This window comes from Solenopsis invicta, chromosome 6 (assembly GCF_016802725.1).
Source record: "Solenopsis invicta isolate M01_SB chromosome 6, UNIL_Sinv_3.0, whole genome shotgun sequence".
Classification (NCBI taxonomy): domain Eukaryota; kingdom Metazoa; phylum Arthropoda; class Insecta; order Hymenoptera; family Formicidae; genus Solenopsis; species Solenopsis invicta.
Genome location: NC_052669.1, coordinates 21,850,236 through 21,867,656, shown reverse-complemented (window position 1 = coordinate 21,867,656; position 17,421 = coordinate 21,850,236). Strand labels below are relative to the sequence as shown.

Genomic DNA, 17,421 nt, shown 5'->3' with positions numbered 1-17,421 from the left:
GTATAAAAAGCAAAACATATTCTCCAAGAATATCAGATTTAATAACAAATTATTTTTTTGTTCTATATTATTTATTACTCATTCAAGTTTTATAACAATTCCACAGTCATCTAAACTGTATCCTTCTTAAAAGGAATTAAGTAAATTATACAAACAATAAATCTTTTCTTTTTATAAAATAAAAAATAAATTTATGCTTTAATAAAAACTGCTTTAATAATAGTTTGATTTACTCATACAGCACAAATAAGTGCTCAATTTAAAAAATTTATTTCTAAAATTTTCATATGTGTTAAATAAATATTACATTAAATTAATTGTAATTATTTTTGTAAACACGTTATTTTATAAAAGTCATTAAAGATCTATAATTCGTGCCAAAATTTAGTATAAAATTCTAATTATAATTTTAGATTCTATGTAATAAAAATTATTTTAATAAATAAAATACAAATATAAATGTATTAAAATTTATAATACATATATATTAGAAAAATTACATAAAATGAGATAATACAATTAGTAGTTTAGTTAAAAATTTGTTTATTAAATATTTAATTAACTTTTCAATTTTAGATAATAGTTTTTTTCAAAAAATTATCATAAACATGCTTTAAAAATATAATAGCAAAATAACGTTGACGTAAACCATGTTCCTTCTTTGATAAAGACGTTTGTGTTTGCTCAATTTTTATTGAAAGTTTATTTTAATTCTATTTTTTTATTAGTTTTTATCTTTTATATACTTTTCCCGTTTTAAAACGTTGAGTGTAAAATACTCGTATTTATAATATACGAAGAATTTGCGTATCTTTTAAATTTAAATATTGAAATTATGCTACACGAGAGAACAGTACTTGCGTAAGATTTAATCGCGGTATAATTGAGATTAAACTTAATTTTCTCAGGATTTTCCACGCGTAATTACATACGTGATAATTTATAGTCAAATGACGAATCGAAGTAGATATAGTATAATATCACTAAGAATACTTCGTAGACTCTGTTGATAACTCTAAATGTTATATTGAATTAAGAGGATGCTATACTGACGGAAATTACCGACCATTACAGTGTTCATTAATTTTTGAATTGGCTTTACAGATCACAAAATCCTTTTGCAAAATAAAAGTACGCACCAAAACAAAGTCTGCTCTGGTAAATTTTATGAGAAAATCGATCAAAAAGTTAAAAATTCATTTATTTTCGACTCGTGGATCTGTCAACCAAGATTAATTTTTGTTATTTACTGACGTTCTATAGCTCGTATGTATAAAATGAGACCAGGGCGGACTTCAGAAAACTCTAACAAACAACACTGACTGTGTATCGTTTCAGTCAACAACCTAACAAAAAAGTTTAATAGGTGAACAGCTGTACGTGTCCAAATTTCGCTTAGCGTACGTAAACGATGGCAAGAAGAGCAGTGGCTGTAGTTAATAGGTCTTTTCGCAGATGGCGAAATAATCGAAAAACAAAGACAGATCTATGCGTTGGACAAAGAGCGATAGCCTGGTCTCCCTCGAAAAATAATCTGCAATGCCGACGTCGAGGAAGTTCTTCGGTCACTATAGCATCCTCTTAAGGATTAAATACATTAAGAAGTATTTTTTTTTGTTTCTGGTATAAAGTCTAAATCGATGTGAGATACATTAAGGGGATGCTAAAATCATCCTTTTTTACCGACCAAACGTTAATTTTCGGGCATGCCGTTCTTCTAATTGTATTTACAGATTTAAAAATCCTTTTCCACAATTAAAGTATAGACAGTAATGTATAATGGACGCTATATAAGGATAATGAAAACAAAAAAAATTGGAAAATTATTCTCAATTTTTTTTGTTTTCCTTATCCATATATAGCGTTCATTATACATTACTGTCTATGCTTTAACTGTGGAAAAGAATTTTTAAATCTGTAAATGCAATTAGAAGAACGGCATGCCCGAAAATTAACGTTCGGTCGGTAAAAAAGGACGACTTTAGCATCACCTTAACGAGATGCTGGAACTCACTCGAAGTCGGTACTGTAGATTGCTGCAGATTTTTCTTCGACGAACTGTGGGTCGCGCGTAAAGAGAAGAGTAAAGGGAATTAGCTAGCGCTCTTTGTCACACGCATTTATCTGTTCTTATTCTTTAACACCTCTAATGCAAGATCTCTGAGCTACCATGAACACAACTTCTGCTCTTCGCACCAATACACGTGAAAATTGCATAAATAATTTTCATACATTTTTATATCTTTTATACTAAAGCTTCTAGGATCATTCTGCAATCGCCGTATTGTTCTTTGATTTAATTCATATCTCGCTAGCTACTCATTTCATACACATAATATCTAAAACTTTCATATGGTCACGTGTTACGAGTCGGCTGCAGAAGCTGATAATTAAACAGTAATTTTTTAATCTACTTTTGTTTTTTTGTATTAAATTATAGCTAGCAAAGTGTGCTTTTGTCACTACTTTAATTATGTAAAAAGATTTTGCGATCTACAAAGCCAATTAAAAGATATGCGTGTATAAATACAAGCACATCTAGAAACCGGTCCAGCATCGTTTTTATGCCTATACTTTACTTGAGGAGAAAGATTTTAAAATCTGTAAATGCAATTAGAAAAACAGCGAATGCAAAAATTAATCGATTTTAATTGGTAACAAAGATGTCTTCAGCATCCTCTTAAAGATTGACTAAATAAAGCAATGAGAAGAATTGAATAATTTCTGTACAAAACCTAATTGCTACTATCTCTGTATTGTCATTGAAAATCTTCCAAACCAAGTGGAATTTCTTATGTCTTTTCTGCTTTTCCTATCTAGCAGCGCCATGTTTTTGTACATAAAAAATTTTTTATTTTAATAAAATTTTCTCATTTTGTACCGTTTCCTCTTTAATCTTTTAAATTAAATGTTAAATATTCCATTGAAACTTATTAAAATTAAATACAACCACTTGGGTTAAAATTGAAAGATTTTTCAATAAAAATACAAAAATAGTACTTTGATTGTTTAAAAGATTTTTTGGAAAAATGTATTTAGGTTGAATTAAATTACACAATATTTAAGGAAATACTACTTGGGTTAGAATAAAATTTTTCAATGAGAATTAAAGATGCTATCACTTGAATTTTTAAGATACAAAGATTTTTCAATAACAATACAAAGATAGTACCACGTGGGTTTTGTATAAAAATTGAAGATACTACCAGTTGGGTTAGAATAGGAATGTTTTTCAAAGAAATTACAAATACAAAATTATTACAAACGACTACTTAAATTTTGTAGAAAAAGTATATTCTCTTTATAATAGGTGCATTTTAAAAGATTTCACACATTTTTTTTTAATAAACGTATATCATTTTTATTAAATTACACAATTTCAAAATAAGTTGCGCGCAACACACATAGGCGCTTTTTTTACCTTTTTTTTTTGAAAAGGTAATTTTGTACTGATAATTAGTTATCGCATTACATCAGGATTTCTTGGATTTTATAATTAAAATAGTCAAAACAATTAATTAAATATAACGATTCTCTTTAACTGCGATGTATCATAGTGATCTTAAAATTCCATAAATTCATTAGGATATATGTAATATATACAATGTATATACATCCATGTATATTACATATACACTGCATATTCTTTTTTTATGCAATGCCCATACACGGGATATGTAATGTATGTGCAAATGTTACCGCAATAACGTACTTTGCACATCCTATGTATATACACATGTATATAACAAGATATGCGATTTCACTGTCTATGTATATACCCTTAAAACATTACGACATGTGTCATGTACATACCCTATACGTATATACATGTATATATTTGCATAAATATTATATTATTACACTACATAATTTCAATGAGCAAAACAATATTTTATGTAATATTTAAAAAAATATTTTTTATAAAAAAAGAATTTCGGAAATTTCCAAACGGCCACCCATTCAAGTTGTGACCGCCGGTGGATGATGCTTAACTTCTACGACGACTGCGAACTGGATCCCTTGTGATGATCTGTGAACACTTAATATTAATACGTTTATATAACTGATAAATTGGGTAAATATATATTATTGAAAAGATGAACCATGTATAATTAAAGTATATTATTTATATAAATATATATAAAATTATAGTCTTTTTTACTAATTTTTACAAATGCGGAATAGCATCTGGAATAATTTTTCTATTATTTGTTTAAATAAGAATGCAAAAAATATGTTAATATAATTTAATAATTAAATTAAATATGAAAAAATATTTATTAACAAAACATTTAAAAATATTGTTTGCTTATTAAGATGTAGATCAAGGTTTTTTCATCCATCGACTTATTTTGTCTATCAATAATATTCATAACAAATAATATGCATTCTCGAAATTTAAAACACACAATTAATAAAGCTCATAAGAGTCAGTGCGGATATAGGTGCGCAATCAAAATTAATAACGTATATATAATTATTTATTTATCTTGATATAACAAAATCACTCAAATGAACGTTCGACTCGCTTTGGAGTCATCTTCAACGTATCAATACAAAGAATAAAATTAATTCTAGCTATCAAACAGTAAACGAGAAGCATTCGAGCATTAAACACTGTATATACATACAAAATACCTTAATGAATATACATATTATGTACTATAATGTACAGTGCAGTGCAATAATTCGAAGAGCTTAGTAGATGGCTGACTTACCGACGCCATAGTCTAGCATATATTGTATAATGTTAGACTGTGGCGTCAATAAGTCAGCCATCTACTAAGCTCTTCGAATCATTGCACCGTACTGTACATTCAAATAATGTATATAAAATGTACATTTAATATTATGCTGTGTACATACATACAAAATATATTAACAAATATACATATTACATACCATAACGTATATTCAAATTATATATATATAAAATGCGCATACTTTCTATATACAGGATATTATTTTCACATAATAAAGAAAAAATACATATACATAGAATGTCCAATGTAATGTGGAAAATGTTATCCCTACTCGAGCAACATCAGTTGCAACACGTCAAGAATCAGTCATGCATTCTATTTTGTACATTAACATGATACATACATTCAGCACATTTCATCATTTAAAGTCTGCAGACTGTTAATTTTTATAATTTTTTTACGTTAAGTTTTGATGTAATCCTTCTCATGATTTTGACACAACCATTACATCTATCTATTTATATATTTATTTATATTTATTTGAATGCTCACGTCCTGATTTATATATTCGTAATGTTATGAGTTATTTAATATTGCTGAAGAAGACAAAGTAAGTCAAAACGTTCAGTTTATTTAATGATTAAACAGAAATAAATTTTAATTAAAAACGTACACCTTCTTTTTGCTCGTCGTCGGCCTTTCTCTCTTTTTATTAATCTTATCCTATGTCTATCATCCTAAGCATGATATCGCATTAATGAAAAATTACAGCAAAACGATACATCCACAGAATTAACGTAACCCATCACCGTCGTTTCATTTTTGTTTATTTTTTCCGTTGTTTCTCTGCCTACGTTCCATTTTACACATAATGCACATGATGTGTTAATTTATTCTTGTAATCCCCAAATATCAAACAAATTGTTATCTTTGTTTTTAGTTGGATTATAAAATTCACGGAACAAATTGTCAACAATCCCATACCTGACTCATATTTGTTCGGGAAAGTATTCATCATATTTGGATTTGGTTATGTTATTGAATAACTGGATAATTAATTTAGACATTTTCTCTTCTAATACTGGTTCTATAGTGTTAATAACAATTTGTTTATTATGATCTACGACAATATTAAAAATTGCATGCAATTGATCGAGTCCCTTGTCGCTCTCATCGAATTTGTATTCAAAGTCTGTAAACTTTGCATTTACGGTCGCATTTGATGCATATATGTGTCTTATGCCATTCTTGATTATCACTTTCAAGTCCAAGCTTGCTCTCATTTCTATTTTATCTGCGGAGAAACGCATATTTTGATAATTTCAACAAAATCAAAATTTTTATGCTAAGTTTCATTAAAATTTTATTTTACTTTTTAATGTAAAATTAATTATTTTACTTACCTATAATAGCGTAAAGAAATCCTCTGTGAGCGAGTGGTATTAGCAAATGAACATTAAAATCATACGTGGTGTTCACGTATAGTTGTTTATATGTAAAATTGAAATTTAACTGAAGCTTGTTGCGGCTTGTATGAACGGAGTTTAAGACAAAGTCGCAAATTCCACGTACTTTCGTGTCTAGTGTGTACAGCTTGATATTAGGGAAGTCGAAAATAGCTGTTTTGTCGAAAAGTAATGGCTCGACTGGTGGCAAGCCAAGTTCTGGAAATCCATTGCAAATCTTATCCTTTACCATGATAATATTGTCCGCGATGCATTGATTGTAGTTAGGATCGTTGCGGCCACACACATGAATATTGGAAGCTGTTACATTAAATTTTCTTTAATTGCAATTTTAAATTAAAATGTCTAAAATAAAATAAGTTTAACGTAACTAACTTTAAAAATTTTATAAATATTAAGGAAAAGAGGGTAATATGACACTAATTCCCATTTTATTGAATAAATGTTTCGTTTATAATCAATATTTTATTATATTAAAACTTGAATTATTATATTTGTCAAAATGCTGTTTAACAGATTGTAGATTTAAAGTAATGAAATATTTATTACTTAAAATGTCATTTATGAAAATGTAACGCACTGTATAATCAGTGGAAGAATAAAAGTAATAGCTAGTCCAAAACGTAATTTTAAAAAATATAGTATTATGTTAAAAAGTTATATATTTTTAATTTCCATTATTTTGAATTTTCCTAATTTAAAATTTTTTTGCAGCGTTTAGAAATTTTAGAGATTTCAATAAGAAAACTGTTTTATCCCGGTTTAACAATAAATATAAAATAACGTCTCTAATATTTCTGAATATCACCCTCTAGAGTAGTAACTAGTTTATCGAAGGAATATTTTAATATAAAAATTTTACTTAAAAAACTATATTAAAAAAATCCCATGTTACTGTTTAGCTTTACTCGAAATGAATACAACTAAATAAAAAATTAAATAACAAAAAGACACTCAAGTGTATATATTTGTGTGATCATACTCAAGTTTAAAAACAATAAGGAAGTATGTGTCATTAAGTGCTAAAATACCTTGAAAAAGTTTAAAAGTGCTCAATAGTAAAAATGCTTTATAACAATTGTCATCTATTGTATTAACGTATTAACGCCATTAAAAACAGCGGGCTAATCTTAGCGGACAGCTGTAATCTTCATAGTAACCATAATACCTCCTTTTCCTTTATTAAATATAATTAGAGAGACAGAGAGAGAGAGAGAGAGAGAGAAACAGGTATGTGAAATATTGTCTCATGACTTATATATCTAAAAAACAAACACGCTCTTAAAATAAGGTCTTTATAATTTTTATAAATTTTTAGAGTGATTGTTTCATCTTCGGATAAATGTGATTAAAAATTTTATAAATGTACTAAATATAAAAAAAGAAACAGAGGAGATAGCGGGTATATGAAATATATAAATTATAACTTATTTAATAAATGTTTATGACTATCTACTTATTCATTATATGTCTGTGTATAGATAAACAATTATTCGTTAAAAAATTTATTACATAGTATATCCAACAATCGGTTCTTAATCAAATTATGTGAATCACTGCGTAAAAAAGACACGAGCTAGTTATTTATATGAAACAAATTTTTACATTTGATATTTACTCACGTATTTCCGTTGCCGTTAGAGTAACATGTATTGCTATAATCTTAAAAACAAAGATTGCAACAAACATTTCAAATAGAAGTTTTCCCATTTCTATTTTTTCAATACTTCACTGTTAGAAAGAACAACCGTATTGTGATCCTAACAATTACACGAGAAATGTACAGTAAGACTGACGCAGGTGAGTCGATCAAGCTTATATATAAATGTTCCTACAACCTCAAAGAAAGCTTATTTACATTTTACTGATTTATTTAATGATCAATAAAATCTGTTTTTGGGGACTTTCGATTCTATTTGCATTTTTCAAGGATTTGATATATATAAGTTATCACGCAAAGTTATGGCTTTTTAAGCCGTACAAATGGCTTAAAAAAGAGGTGAAAGGCTGCGTGATTACGTCATTATTTAAGTATAACATTTTATATTCAGATCTGTCCAAATTTGGCTTGCAAACTAAAGCACTGCTATCTCTCTGTCGTCTCGATAGAGATAGTAAGAAAAAAAGAAAGACTAAACGCTATCAACTCTGTCTAGATTCGAAGCATTAAAACACTCATCCTTTTTTGTTTACTTTCTGTCTCGCTCTATCGAGGCGACAGAAGCGGAAACGCTTTGATTCGCAGTTCAAGTTTTGGACAAACATGATTTATATTATAATTATTTTTTTATTTTCTTGACAGAAAATGCATATTTTAATCGATTTGCAGCTCGACTCCGCCTACCACTGTTCTTTTCATACACCTCATCGCTTCGCGAGCGTTCAAATACCGATCGACCCTCAGAATCGTATGATTCTTTCGTATATACATATTTTTTCTTCAAAAAGGCAGTTTCACTGAAGTATCTAGAGATGTAGCTACAGATTCGAAAATAATTTTATGTTTGGCTGTTAAAATTATTATGTAACACATTTAAGCATGATGATATTGTTAAAAAAAGTTTTGATTTTGTTAAAACTAGCTTAAACGTCCAACATAAATTTTTTAATGATTTAACATAATTATTTTCATATTAATATTTCAATAAAATAGTTTTTACCGTGTAAATTGTTTTCAAAACAATGATCAAGATATCTTATATAGAATATAGAAACCTCTGTAAAGATCAATTAAAAATTTTTTATATATTTTTATTAAGTATATAAATCTAGTCAATCAAAAAAATGTTTTTTTAATAAGTACTTTTTATAGACAAAATATGTCTGTTTTTAATACGAAAATTTAAACTTTAACATTGAACAAGTGCCATTTTGTCGTCGTTTAATTTTTCGAAAAATTAAACAATTAAAAAATAAATTAACTTATATATTTATTAATTAAATCTTTTTGAATTTCAAATTTTCAATAATTTGATTCCGAACAACATTGATCACAGCAAACACTTTTGTAAAAAGGCATTCCGGATATCGGCTGCAACTTTATTACTAATTAATAGTTTTCAAAAAATTACAAAGTCTTCGTTAAACATTAATCATATAAATAAAAATACTTTTATACATAAATATGCATATTTTTCAAAAAATTTTTATTAAAATTCATATTTTTTCGTCCTTCTGACTAGGCATAACCCCTTAAACTAAAATAAATTTCAAAGCGCTGATTTTTAGAATTTGTGACAAAATTTATTTTAATTATTCTTTTGTTCGATAGCAACATATAAGAAGCAATTGTGCAATATTTAATCTTAAAAAATCAGAATATTTATGTTTATTCAGGGAACAGTTTTTGATAATTAGAACGGGTGATGCCGTTAAAAATTGTCATGATTACTTGGGAAATACTGTTTTCAATTATTGGCTTAATAGCGATACGAACATCTTTTTTATTGCCGTCTACGGCATTTCTAATAGCTTGATGCAATTGAACTAATTCCTCTCCAGTTTCAGGAAACGTATATTCAAAATTTAAGGCATAGAGGTTCGATTTTATTTTCGCAGCATATATCTCCTTTTTACCGTTCTTCGTTGCTACTTTTGCGTCTAAGTCTATTTTCATTGACGAGTTAGCTGTAAAAAAAACACATATTTTAGTGTTATTAATAAAATAAAATAAATTAAGCATACACTAGGTTATATCATATTTCTATATTGTATTTTAGTAGAAAATTAATATAATAACATTTTACATACCCTGAATGTGAACTGGTCCCTCGTGAGCAAGGGACACCAGGACGTGTAAGTCAAAGTTATACAAAGCGTCTATGATAAAATTCTTGAATGTGACATCAAAACTAAAATGGAGTCGGTCAGAATCGGTGTTGACCGAGTTTACGACGTAATCACAAAAATTCGTTATTGCTACATCTTTGATGTAAAGTTTAAGCTCATTTGTATCATAGATAATTATTTTCTTAATATTTAATGGTTCGCTCGGAGGAACATTAAATTCCGAAAACCCTTTACAAATTTTATCCTTCACATTGTTCATATTCTCCATAACGCATTGATCATAGTTAGGATCTTTGAGGCCACATACATGAATGTAGGAAGCTGTAAAAAAAACATTCAATTTATTTTCTTTAATCTGCAACTTGAAATTAAATTACTCAGCTAACATAATAAGATTGATAGTAGTTACAATCTTAAATTAAACTAAAATAAAATAAGTTCAAATTTAATATAACAACTAATATACTTTTAACTAAAATAAAATGTTATGTACATTATTCTATTTGTCCTCAATATTTTCTAATAATAAATTTTTACTCATTCTAAAAAGAGGTATGTAAAGTCAATTACTCGTACAGTAGAACGTTCTTAAGTTTGGCCTATAATTATAATCTTTGCATTTCTTTACACGTACTTTCACAAATACTAATATTATAAACCTTTTTTTTATAAAATACCCTCACCACAGCACAAGTCTACCAATCACTTTGTTCGCGAGTCTACTAAGCACACGGTGATTAGTAGACTCGTATTGTGTTAAAGGTATTCTATAACTTTGACATTCTGCTTTTATCGCCGCATAGAGTCCAAGTTAGGGAGATTCTACTGTATATCGAAATTTATTGTTGTCGTCTTTCCGTGAGTCCGATTGATTAACTCACTGCGCTTACTTTAAGAATGCCTATCATCCCGAAAATTGCGCTTTTATCATTTAAATAACAGTAAAATAGTTAACTATGTAATAATTATAATATATTTATAATAATTGTAATTTATTATTCTAAAAAAAGCATATAACATTTTAAGGAATAAATGAAGAAAGGAAGTGAAAAGGGAGAAAAAAGTAAAAATTATTTAAAATAAAAGATGAAAGAGAATGAGAATACCAAATGTATGTTCAAGCATAATTGTATTTTCGATGAAGCAATATACCAAGAATAAGTATTATTCAAATTGTTTTCCTATCAATTATCGACATGTTAAAAGTTTTTATCAATATGTTTATTCTTTAATACTGTATCATTAAAATAATAAATTATTGATTAATATTGATTAATACACTTATACATAAAAGATATGATTCATTTATAATATATTTTATACAAACGATTTAACAGCTCGATGTGTAACAATAAATCGATTAATGTCTAGCTCAATATTCCTCAAAATAATTTTTATATCACTGTTAATATTATCAGCATATACAGCATGTTAATTAAATGAATAAAAAAAGTTACAGAGAAAAACTTTACAAATTTATGCAAAATATGTTAATATTTTAATATTAATATGTGGCATCTTCACTACGCAACAAACTTGAATATTGAACGCGTCAATATAGAACAATCCGATTGGACATCTTTAAACGCATGCGTACGAAAAGTATTGTATTATAGTTTTAATACTTTGATATTAGATTTTTCGTCTCTAAATTACTCCAGAAATTTTCCATTAGCAAATGGTATTCTGAATTCTTTAAAATATTAAAAAAAGCAATTCATTAACACAGACAATTGCTGTTTATCTGTTAACAGAATTAATATTTTCTTGCTCAAAAAAAATCCTAAAGTTACGTGCATATATCTATTTATATAGAATTATAATTAAACGTAACATGGAAAATATCAATTGCTTTATGATATCTTGCAACTCTGCTAATATATATTTATATTGCTCATGTTTATTGCTTTTTGTTTTCTATTATAGCTGATCACTTGTAAATTACATCAGTTATCATAAATTAAAATACGATTAAAAATTTCCTATTGTAAATTGTGCAACTCAATTATTAAATTGTTGTAAATAGGTTATAACGATAAAAGACTAAGTATGTAATACTTTCTTATTATTACTTAATTTCTAGTGAGCATTGATTAGCAGAAGAATTCTTTCAAATAATTTGTTGAAAACCTTATAAAATTTCTTCAAAATCAAAAAATTTTTTTGTAAATTTTTTTTAACAGTTCTTAATAATATATACTTATAGCTTTAAATTAAATTCAGAATTCTTTTATTTAAAAAAAACATTTTTTTTCTCTAAAATTTATATAAATAACTTTGTGTTATTATATAATATTAACTTCAAGGCTATATTATCGGACATTTAAAAACATTAATTTTTGAAATGTTATTTCTGACAATATGCTTCGATTATTAGTTATATAAGAAATACTACTGAATCATTATTTTACTTGAATATTTTCCATTCTAAATAATCTAACTAAAAAAAAAGTGCGACTTACATCGTTGCGCACATTAAACTTATTTTTAAATTATTCTTATTTTTCCTCTTATTTTTCCTCTTAACATTCAATGCAGCATATAATTATATACCGCGATAAAAATAGATTAAAAAAGTAACACGTGTTGATACAACGTTAGAACAAGATAACAAGATGATTATTTATCGTTACTTTTGTATCAATTGAATGTTTTCAAATGTCTTTGTTGAAATATTTAAATTTTAGGTAGATGCAGATCTTTCTCTGAAAATAATTTTAGACCATCAAAATAATTATGTAGGACTATAAGACACTCAAATTTATCAAAATAAATTTTGTCAAATTTTTTTGCAATATTATCATTGTGCTTTAACATTGTCCATAATTATTTTGATGTTTTAACAAAATTATTTTTAAATCTGTATCCAGTAAAATTTTTAAATACTTCAAAAACGTTTTATCCATGAATGCGTCTTGTAGAAAGCAAAGTTTGTGGAACATAAAATTGCAAAAATTCATTAAAAAAGACTAAATTTAAAAAAATTAAAAATCTCTCGAAAAGACGTTTTTAACAAAATTATTTGTATTTCTTATTGTCATCTTAACTATTACATACAGAAAAATTATAAATCACAGATTTTTTTAGTTAGCATTTCCTTAATGTACATATAAATGCTTTATTTTATTAATCTGTTTAATTCTACACATAATCATGTGACAACAATATGTAACAATTTCTTAACATCATGCATTATTCATACATTATAATGAATATAAAGAATATAAATACATTATAATAAAGGATATAATAGTAAGAAAAAGTTACATGCTAAATGCGTACCTATTTAATATTTTACATTTTTCTTTCATATAATCAATATTTAATGACAAAAATATAAAGCAAACAAAACATAAATAATACAGATCGAAATTTAACAAGTTTTACTTTGTTTGGTGCATATTATTAGCACTTAAAAAAAAACAGATCTCTTTAATGTAAATTTTACATCAATTTATATAACTGAAAACTATAAAATTTTATTTTGAATTATTATATTTAAAAAAAAATTTATTGTAAAATATTTTACATTTATTGTATACAATTATTATAAAAATGATATCTAAATTCTTGTAGACTCTATCAAGTTTTCTAATTCGTATCATCACAAATTTTATTATAAAGTAATGATACTAATATTAGATTGATAAGTGGTAATAGTAGAACTCATAATTGTTATAAATAAAAGTGTATCAATATAAAAATAAATTTAAGCTAGCTTAATTTCGGTGTTTTTACTTTTTTATTTTTTTTATTTATTAATTATTAAATATTTGACCGTTTTTTTATGATTTATTAATAAATTAAGTATTTATAGTTAACGTGGTTTCTTATATATTTAATTACTTTAATTCATAAATTCGATATTTTTGAAGACGATAAAAATTGAGAGACCACAGATACGCTTCAGACAACCGGTTCTAAATCATATTTTAAGCGGCATGATACAAGAAATCCCATAATATGTCAATGAATTTAATTTATAGATAACTGAAACATCAAACTGCAATTTTAAACTTTGCATCCAAAACAGCACCAAATGCAAAATATAAAAAATTGCTTAAGTAGCATATGGCAACTCTCCCCACAAAACACAACACAAGATTAACACAATGTTCATAACAATAAATTAAAATTGCTAGAACCTTACTCATCAGTAATTTCACATATATAGGATGTTTTATTTTAATTTCCCCAAGCGGATATTTCGGAAACTATGCAAGATATAATAAAATGTTTTTAAAAAAAGTTGTATAGCTCGGAGAGAGATAGACAAAGGTATGGGAACATTAAAATAAAACACCTTGTATAATTATCAATAATTTCACATCTGTAATTATTAGTAATTTTACGCTTGTAATTATACAGTTAATTCTAAAGATTAATTTAATTCCAAGAATGACACAAGAAAGACGGCAATTGTGAAATTTATCTACGGTGATAGAATATCATAACATTTCGTATAATTTGCGCGTTAAATTCTAAGATCAACTGTTAAAATTATTCTGTTACAGTCTATTTAGATATTGTATAATAAATAATGGTCATTACTCAGTCAGAAGTTCCTCAAAACGATATCGTTTCGATATCGTTGAGATCGATTCAAAATTTATGTCGAAATTACAACATTTTTGAGTAAACAAAAGTTGCGTATGTAAAGAGTATAATGGAAGTTTTATACATTTTTTAATATTTTTGGAGTATATATGCAATAAATAATCTTATATTCTAAAAAATTTTGTTCAAAGATTAAATCGATATCTATTCGACATCAATTCGACAATGCGACAATGTGAAAAAAAAATTAACTAATTGCATTTTTGTATTGTTTACTTTTATCATTTATTACATGAAAATAAATAAAATGATTTCTGCGTGTAATAATTTGTAGAATCGACATTATTCGATATTGATTTAAACAATAAATATTTAAACAATAAATTGGTTATCTAAAATTGTTTTCAGAATTTTTATACACATTGGATTACTTCAGAAATATTGATAAATTTATATTTTTTCTCAGAATTTTTCATATAATACGTGTGTATTTTAAAATATTCTAAGGTTTACATAAAAAAATCTAGGAACTGTTCTAAAAAATATGTTATGCAGAAAATAAAAAAAATTCCAAGAAAAGTTTTCTTTATTTATTGTTTATTTATTTAAAAAGTAATTTTTAATAATTATTTTAAGAAGTAAAAATTTTCATTTTTAAATATAAAAATAAAGCGATTTAAAAAAATATAAATTTAATTGAAAACGTTATTATTTTAAATGAATAAAAGTAAAAAAATACCTTCAACAATAAATCTAATTTGAATCAATATCGAAACAATATCGATTTTTACATTATTTTATCTAGTCAAAAATAATTCTTTAAAAAAAGAGAAAGAAATTATTTTTTTGTTCTTCATGAGATATTCTCGGAAGACATCAATATAACTCCCTGAAGCAATGTTGTTTTGTTGTCAAATAAAAGTCAAAAATTACTCAAAATTGGAGTCAAAAATCCATCAAAATTAATATAAATTTCAAAAATTTTTGATTTGTATTTTCGACATCGAAGCGACATCGTTTCGAGGAACTATTTCTAACTGGGTAGTGTTTACTGTATTTTTATAAAAGCTGAATTTTAGTTTTGCAGTTAGCAGAAAATTTTGTAAGTGTCTACTCTCTATGTAATTTTACAAAGTATGTTACATATTAATTTTTTAACTTTAGTCTCACTTAAAGACCTTAAATTTAAATTTGAATAATATTATTGAATTTAATGTGTATCGTAATGAATTTGGCAAATAAAATTATGTTATATGTGCGCCGTTGTTGCAGACTATATTCCATCGCTATATGCCTTTCCGTTGTTACTTTACAGTTATGTAATAAAAATAAGTAACGCAAAAAGTAATACGACTTGTTACGTGACGTGGAAAGTTACAAGTTAGTATTTTTCAATGGGTACTTTTCCATGCAAAATAATGACGAATTGATTGTTAAAAGTGTCTATTCCAACTCTGGTCTTACCATTAATATTATAAAAAATTATAACATTATTATCAAATTATAATATTTAAAAAGTGACAGAGTAACGAATAACGAATTACTTACTGTAACTCGATATTTTCCATCCCTCTACATCTAACTAAATTTTTAGATGCTATAATAAAATTGTTTTTTTCTGTGTACGTATGTTACAATACAAATAAATATGTGATAAATATTCTCATTTACTCACGTATTTCCTCCAGTGCGTGCGTTGTTACGAACGCAAAAATAAAAAAGACAGTAAACATCTTCCAAACGAAAATAACTTTTCTTCTATGGAATAACATTTTCCAAAACATTCTTAAGAAAACGATCCTTACAAATGTACAAATGTGAAATCAGAGCAACGCAAATTGCTCGAGCTTATATTTGCTCATCCCCTCTATTCTGTATTATTTCCTCATTCTGCACTTTGATCCAATAGCGTACTTAAAAGAATTCCATGTAATAAGTTACTCATTCATTCTACATTCTACTCACTCCCAGTGAAACATAATAGGATAAAGTCGCCTACTATAAAATACCTTTTTTAAAAGGCTTATACTTAATTTAATTTATAATATTAACTTATATTTTTATATCCAAATTATAGTAAATATATTTAAGTTTTATCGTCAAAAGTTAGCAATTGATAATAGTTTTACTTTGTTGTATATGAAATTTTTTTATCAAAATTACCGATTTTGCTAATTAAAAAAAAAAGAGTTTTTAATATGAGACACAAAGATATTTTTTTATATAAGATAGGTCTTATCAATTTGAACCTTACTAGGTTCAAATTAGACTCCAAACTCGAAATCTAGTTGACCAATCAAATAGCTCTTTCAATACTCAAAATCTTTGGTAACATTTTTCTCCAAATTCTATACTCTTTGAGATATTTTAAAGTCTCAGTGTTAATGCTGAAGGCCATAACTTTGAAGCCTTATAATTTGAAACCTTATAATTTGAAAATCCTCAATAAAAAACTTATTTATAACATTCTGGAAAGCTCAAAGTTAGAATATGCAATAACAAATGGGGATTTTTGAGTGTCTCACATTATGAGTTCCACGGTTTGCAGTTCCACGATCACCAAATCTAATATTCATAATTAAGCAAATTATTAAATCCCGGATTAAGATTTTACTCTATCATGCCATACAGAATTTACTATTAAATATTTGTTTATTTTATAATAAACAAGAGAGATTTAAAGACTCATCTCAATAAATCTTGCCAACATCCAATTTCAAATTTTTTTTTAACGATTGCACGCATGATCTAATAATAAATTATCTACTAAATAGATTTTACCTTAAAATAATAAGTTTATGATGGCATCAACCACATGCGTTTATTAATGTAGCAGAAACCTCGCTACCTCGTATTAGGAACTTATCCCATAATAGGCGACTTTACCCTAATGAAGTCAATAATTG

General features: G+C 26.2%; 3 protein-coding genes across 3 annotated transcripts in view; all 3 read right to left on the bottom strand.

The window, feature by feature from the left end:
• LOC105203826 (juvenile hormone-binding protein) overlaps positions 1-17,421 on the bottom strand; it is a 423,181-nt gene that overhangs the window by 4,905 nt on the left and 400,855 nt on the right. The window lies entirely within an intron of this gene.
• LOC105203825 lies at positions 4,460-8,781 on the bottom strand. Its single transcript, XM_011172738.3, has 3 exons — positions 7,792-8,781; positions 6,107-6,469; positions 4,460-5,997 (listed from the first exon to the last, which is right to left on the bottom strand). The coding sequence occupies exons 1-3, from the start codon at positions 7,877-7,879 to the stop codon at positions 5,693-5,695; spliced, it is 756 nt and encodes a 251-aa protein (XP_011171040.2). The 5' UTR covers positions 7,880-8,781; the 3' UTR covers positions 4,460-5,692.
• On the bottom strand, positions 9,178-16,358 carry LOC105203824. Its single transcript, XM_011172737.3, has 3 exons — positions 16,191-16,358; positions 9,920-10,279; positions 9,178-9,796 (listed from the first exon to the last, which is right to left on the bottom strand). Exons 1-3 carry the CDS (start codon positions 16,297-16,299, stop codon positions 9,498-9,500), a joined length of 768 nt encoding a protein of 255 aa, XP_011171039.1. The 5' UTR covers positions 16,300-16,358; the 3' UTR covers positions 9,178-9,497.

What these genes read in the sequence shown, in the direction of transcription:
- LOC105203825 (XM_011172738.3), bottom strand. Translation starts at nt 7,879, where the DNA reads ATGGGAAAACTTCTATTTGAAATGTTTGTTGCAATCTTTGTTTTTAAG. An exon ending in TCTAACGGCAACGGAAATAC is followed by an intron (nt 6,470 to 7,791) that starts GTGAGTAAATAT and finishes TTAATGTAACAG; the next exon opens with CTTCCAATATTCATGTGTGT. An exon ending in ATTTCTTTACGCTATTATAG is followed by an intron (nt 5,998 to 6,106) that starts GTAAGTAAAATA and finishes GTTTCTCCGCAG; the next exon opens with ATAAAATAGAAATGAGAGCA.
- LOC105203824 (XM_011172737.3), bottom strand. Translation starts at nt 16,299, where the DNA reads ATGTTTTGGAAAATGTTATTCCATAGAAGAAAAGTTATTTTCGTTTGG. An exon ending in GCACGCACTGGAGGAAATAC is followed by an intron (nt 10,280 to 16,190) that starts GTGAGTAAATGA and finishes TTTTTTTTACAG; the next exon opens with CTTCCTACATTCATGTATGT. An exon ending in GGGACCAGTTCACATTCAGG is followed by an intron (nt 9,797 to 9,919) that starts GTATGTAAAATG and finishes TTTTTTTTACAG; the next exon opens with CTAACTCGTCAATGAAAATA.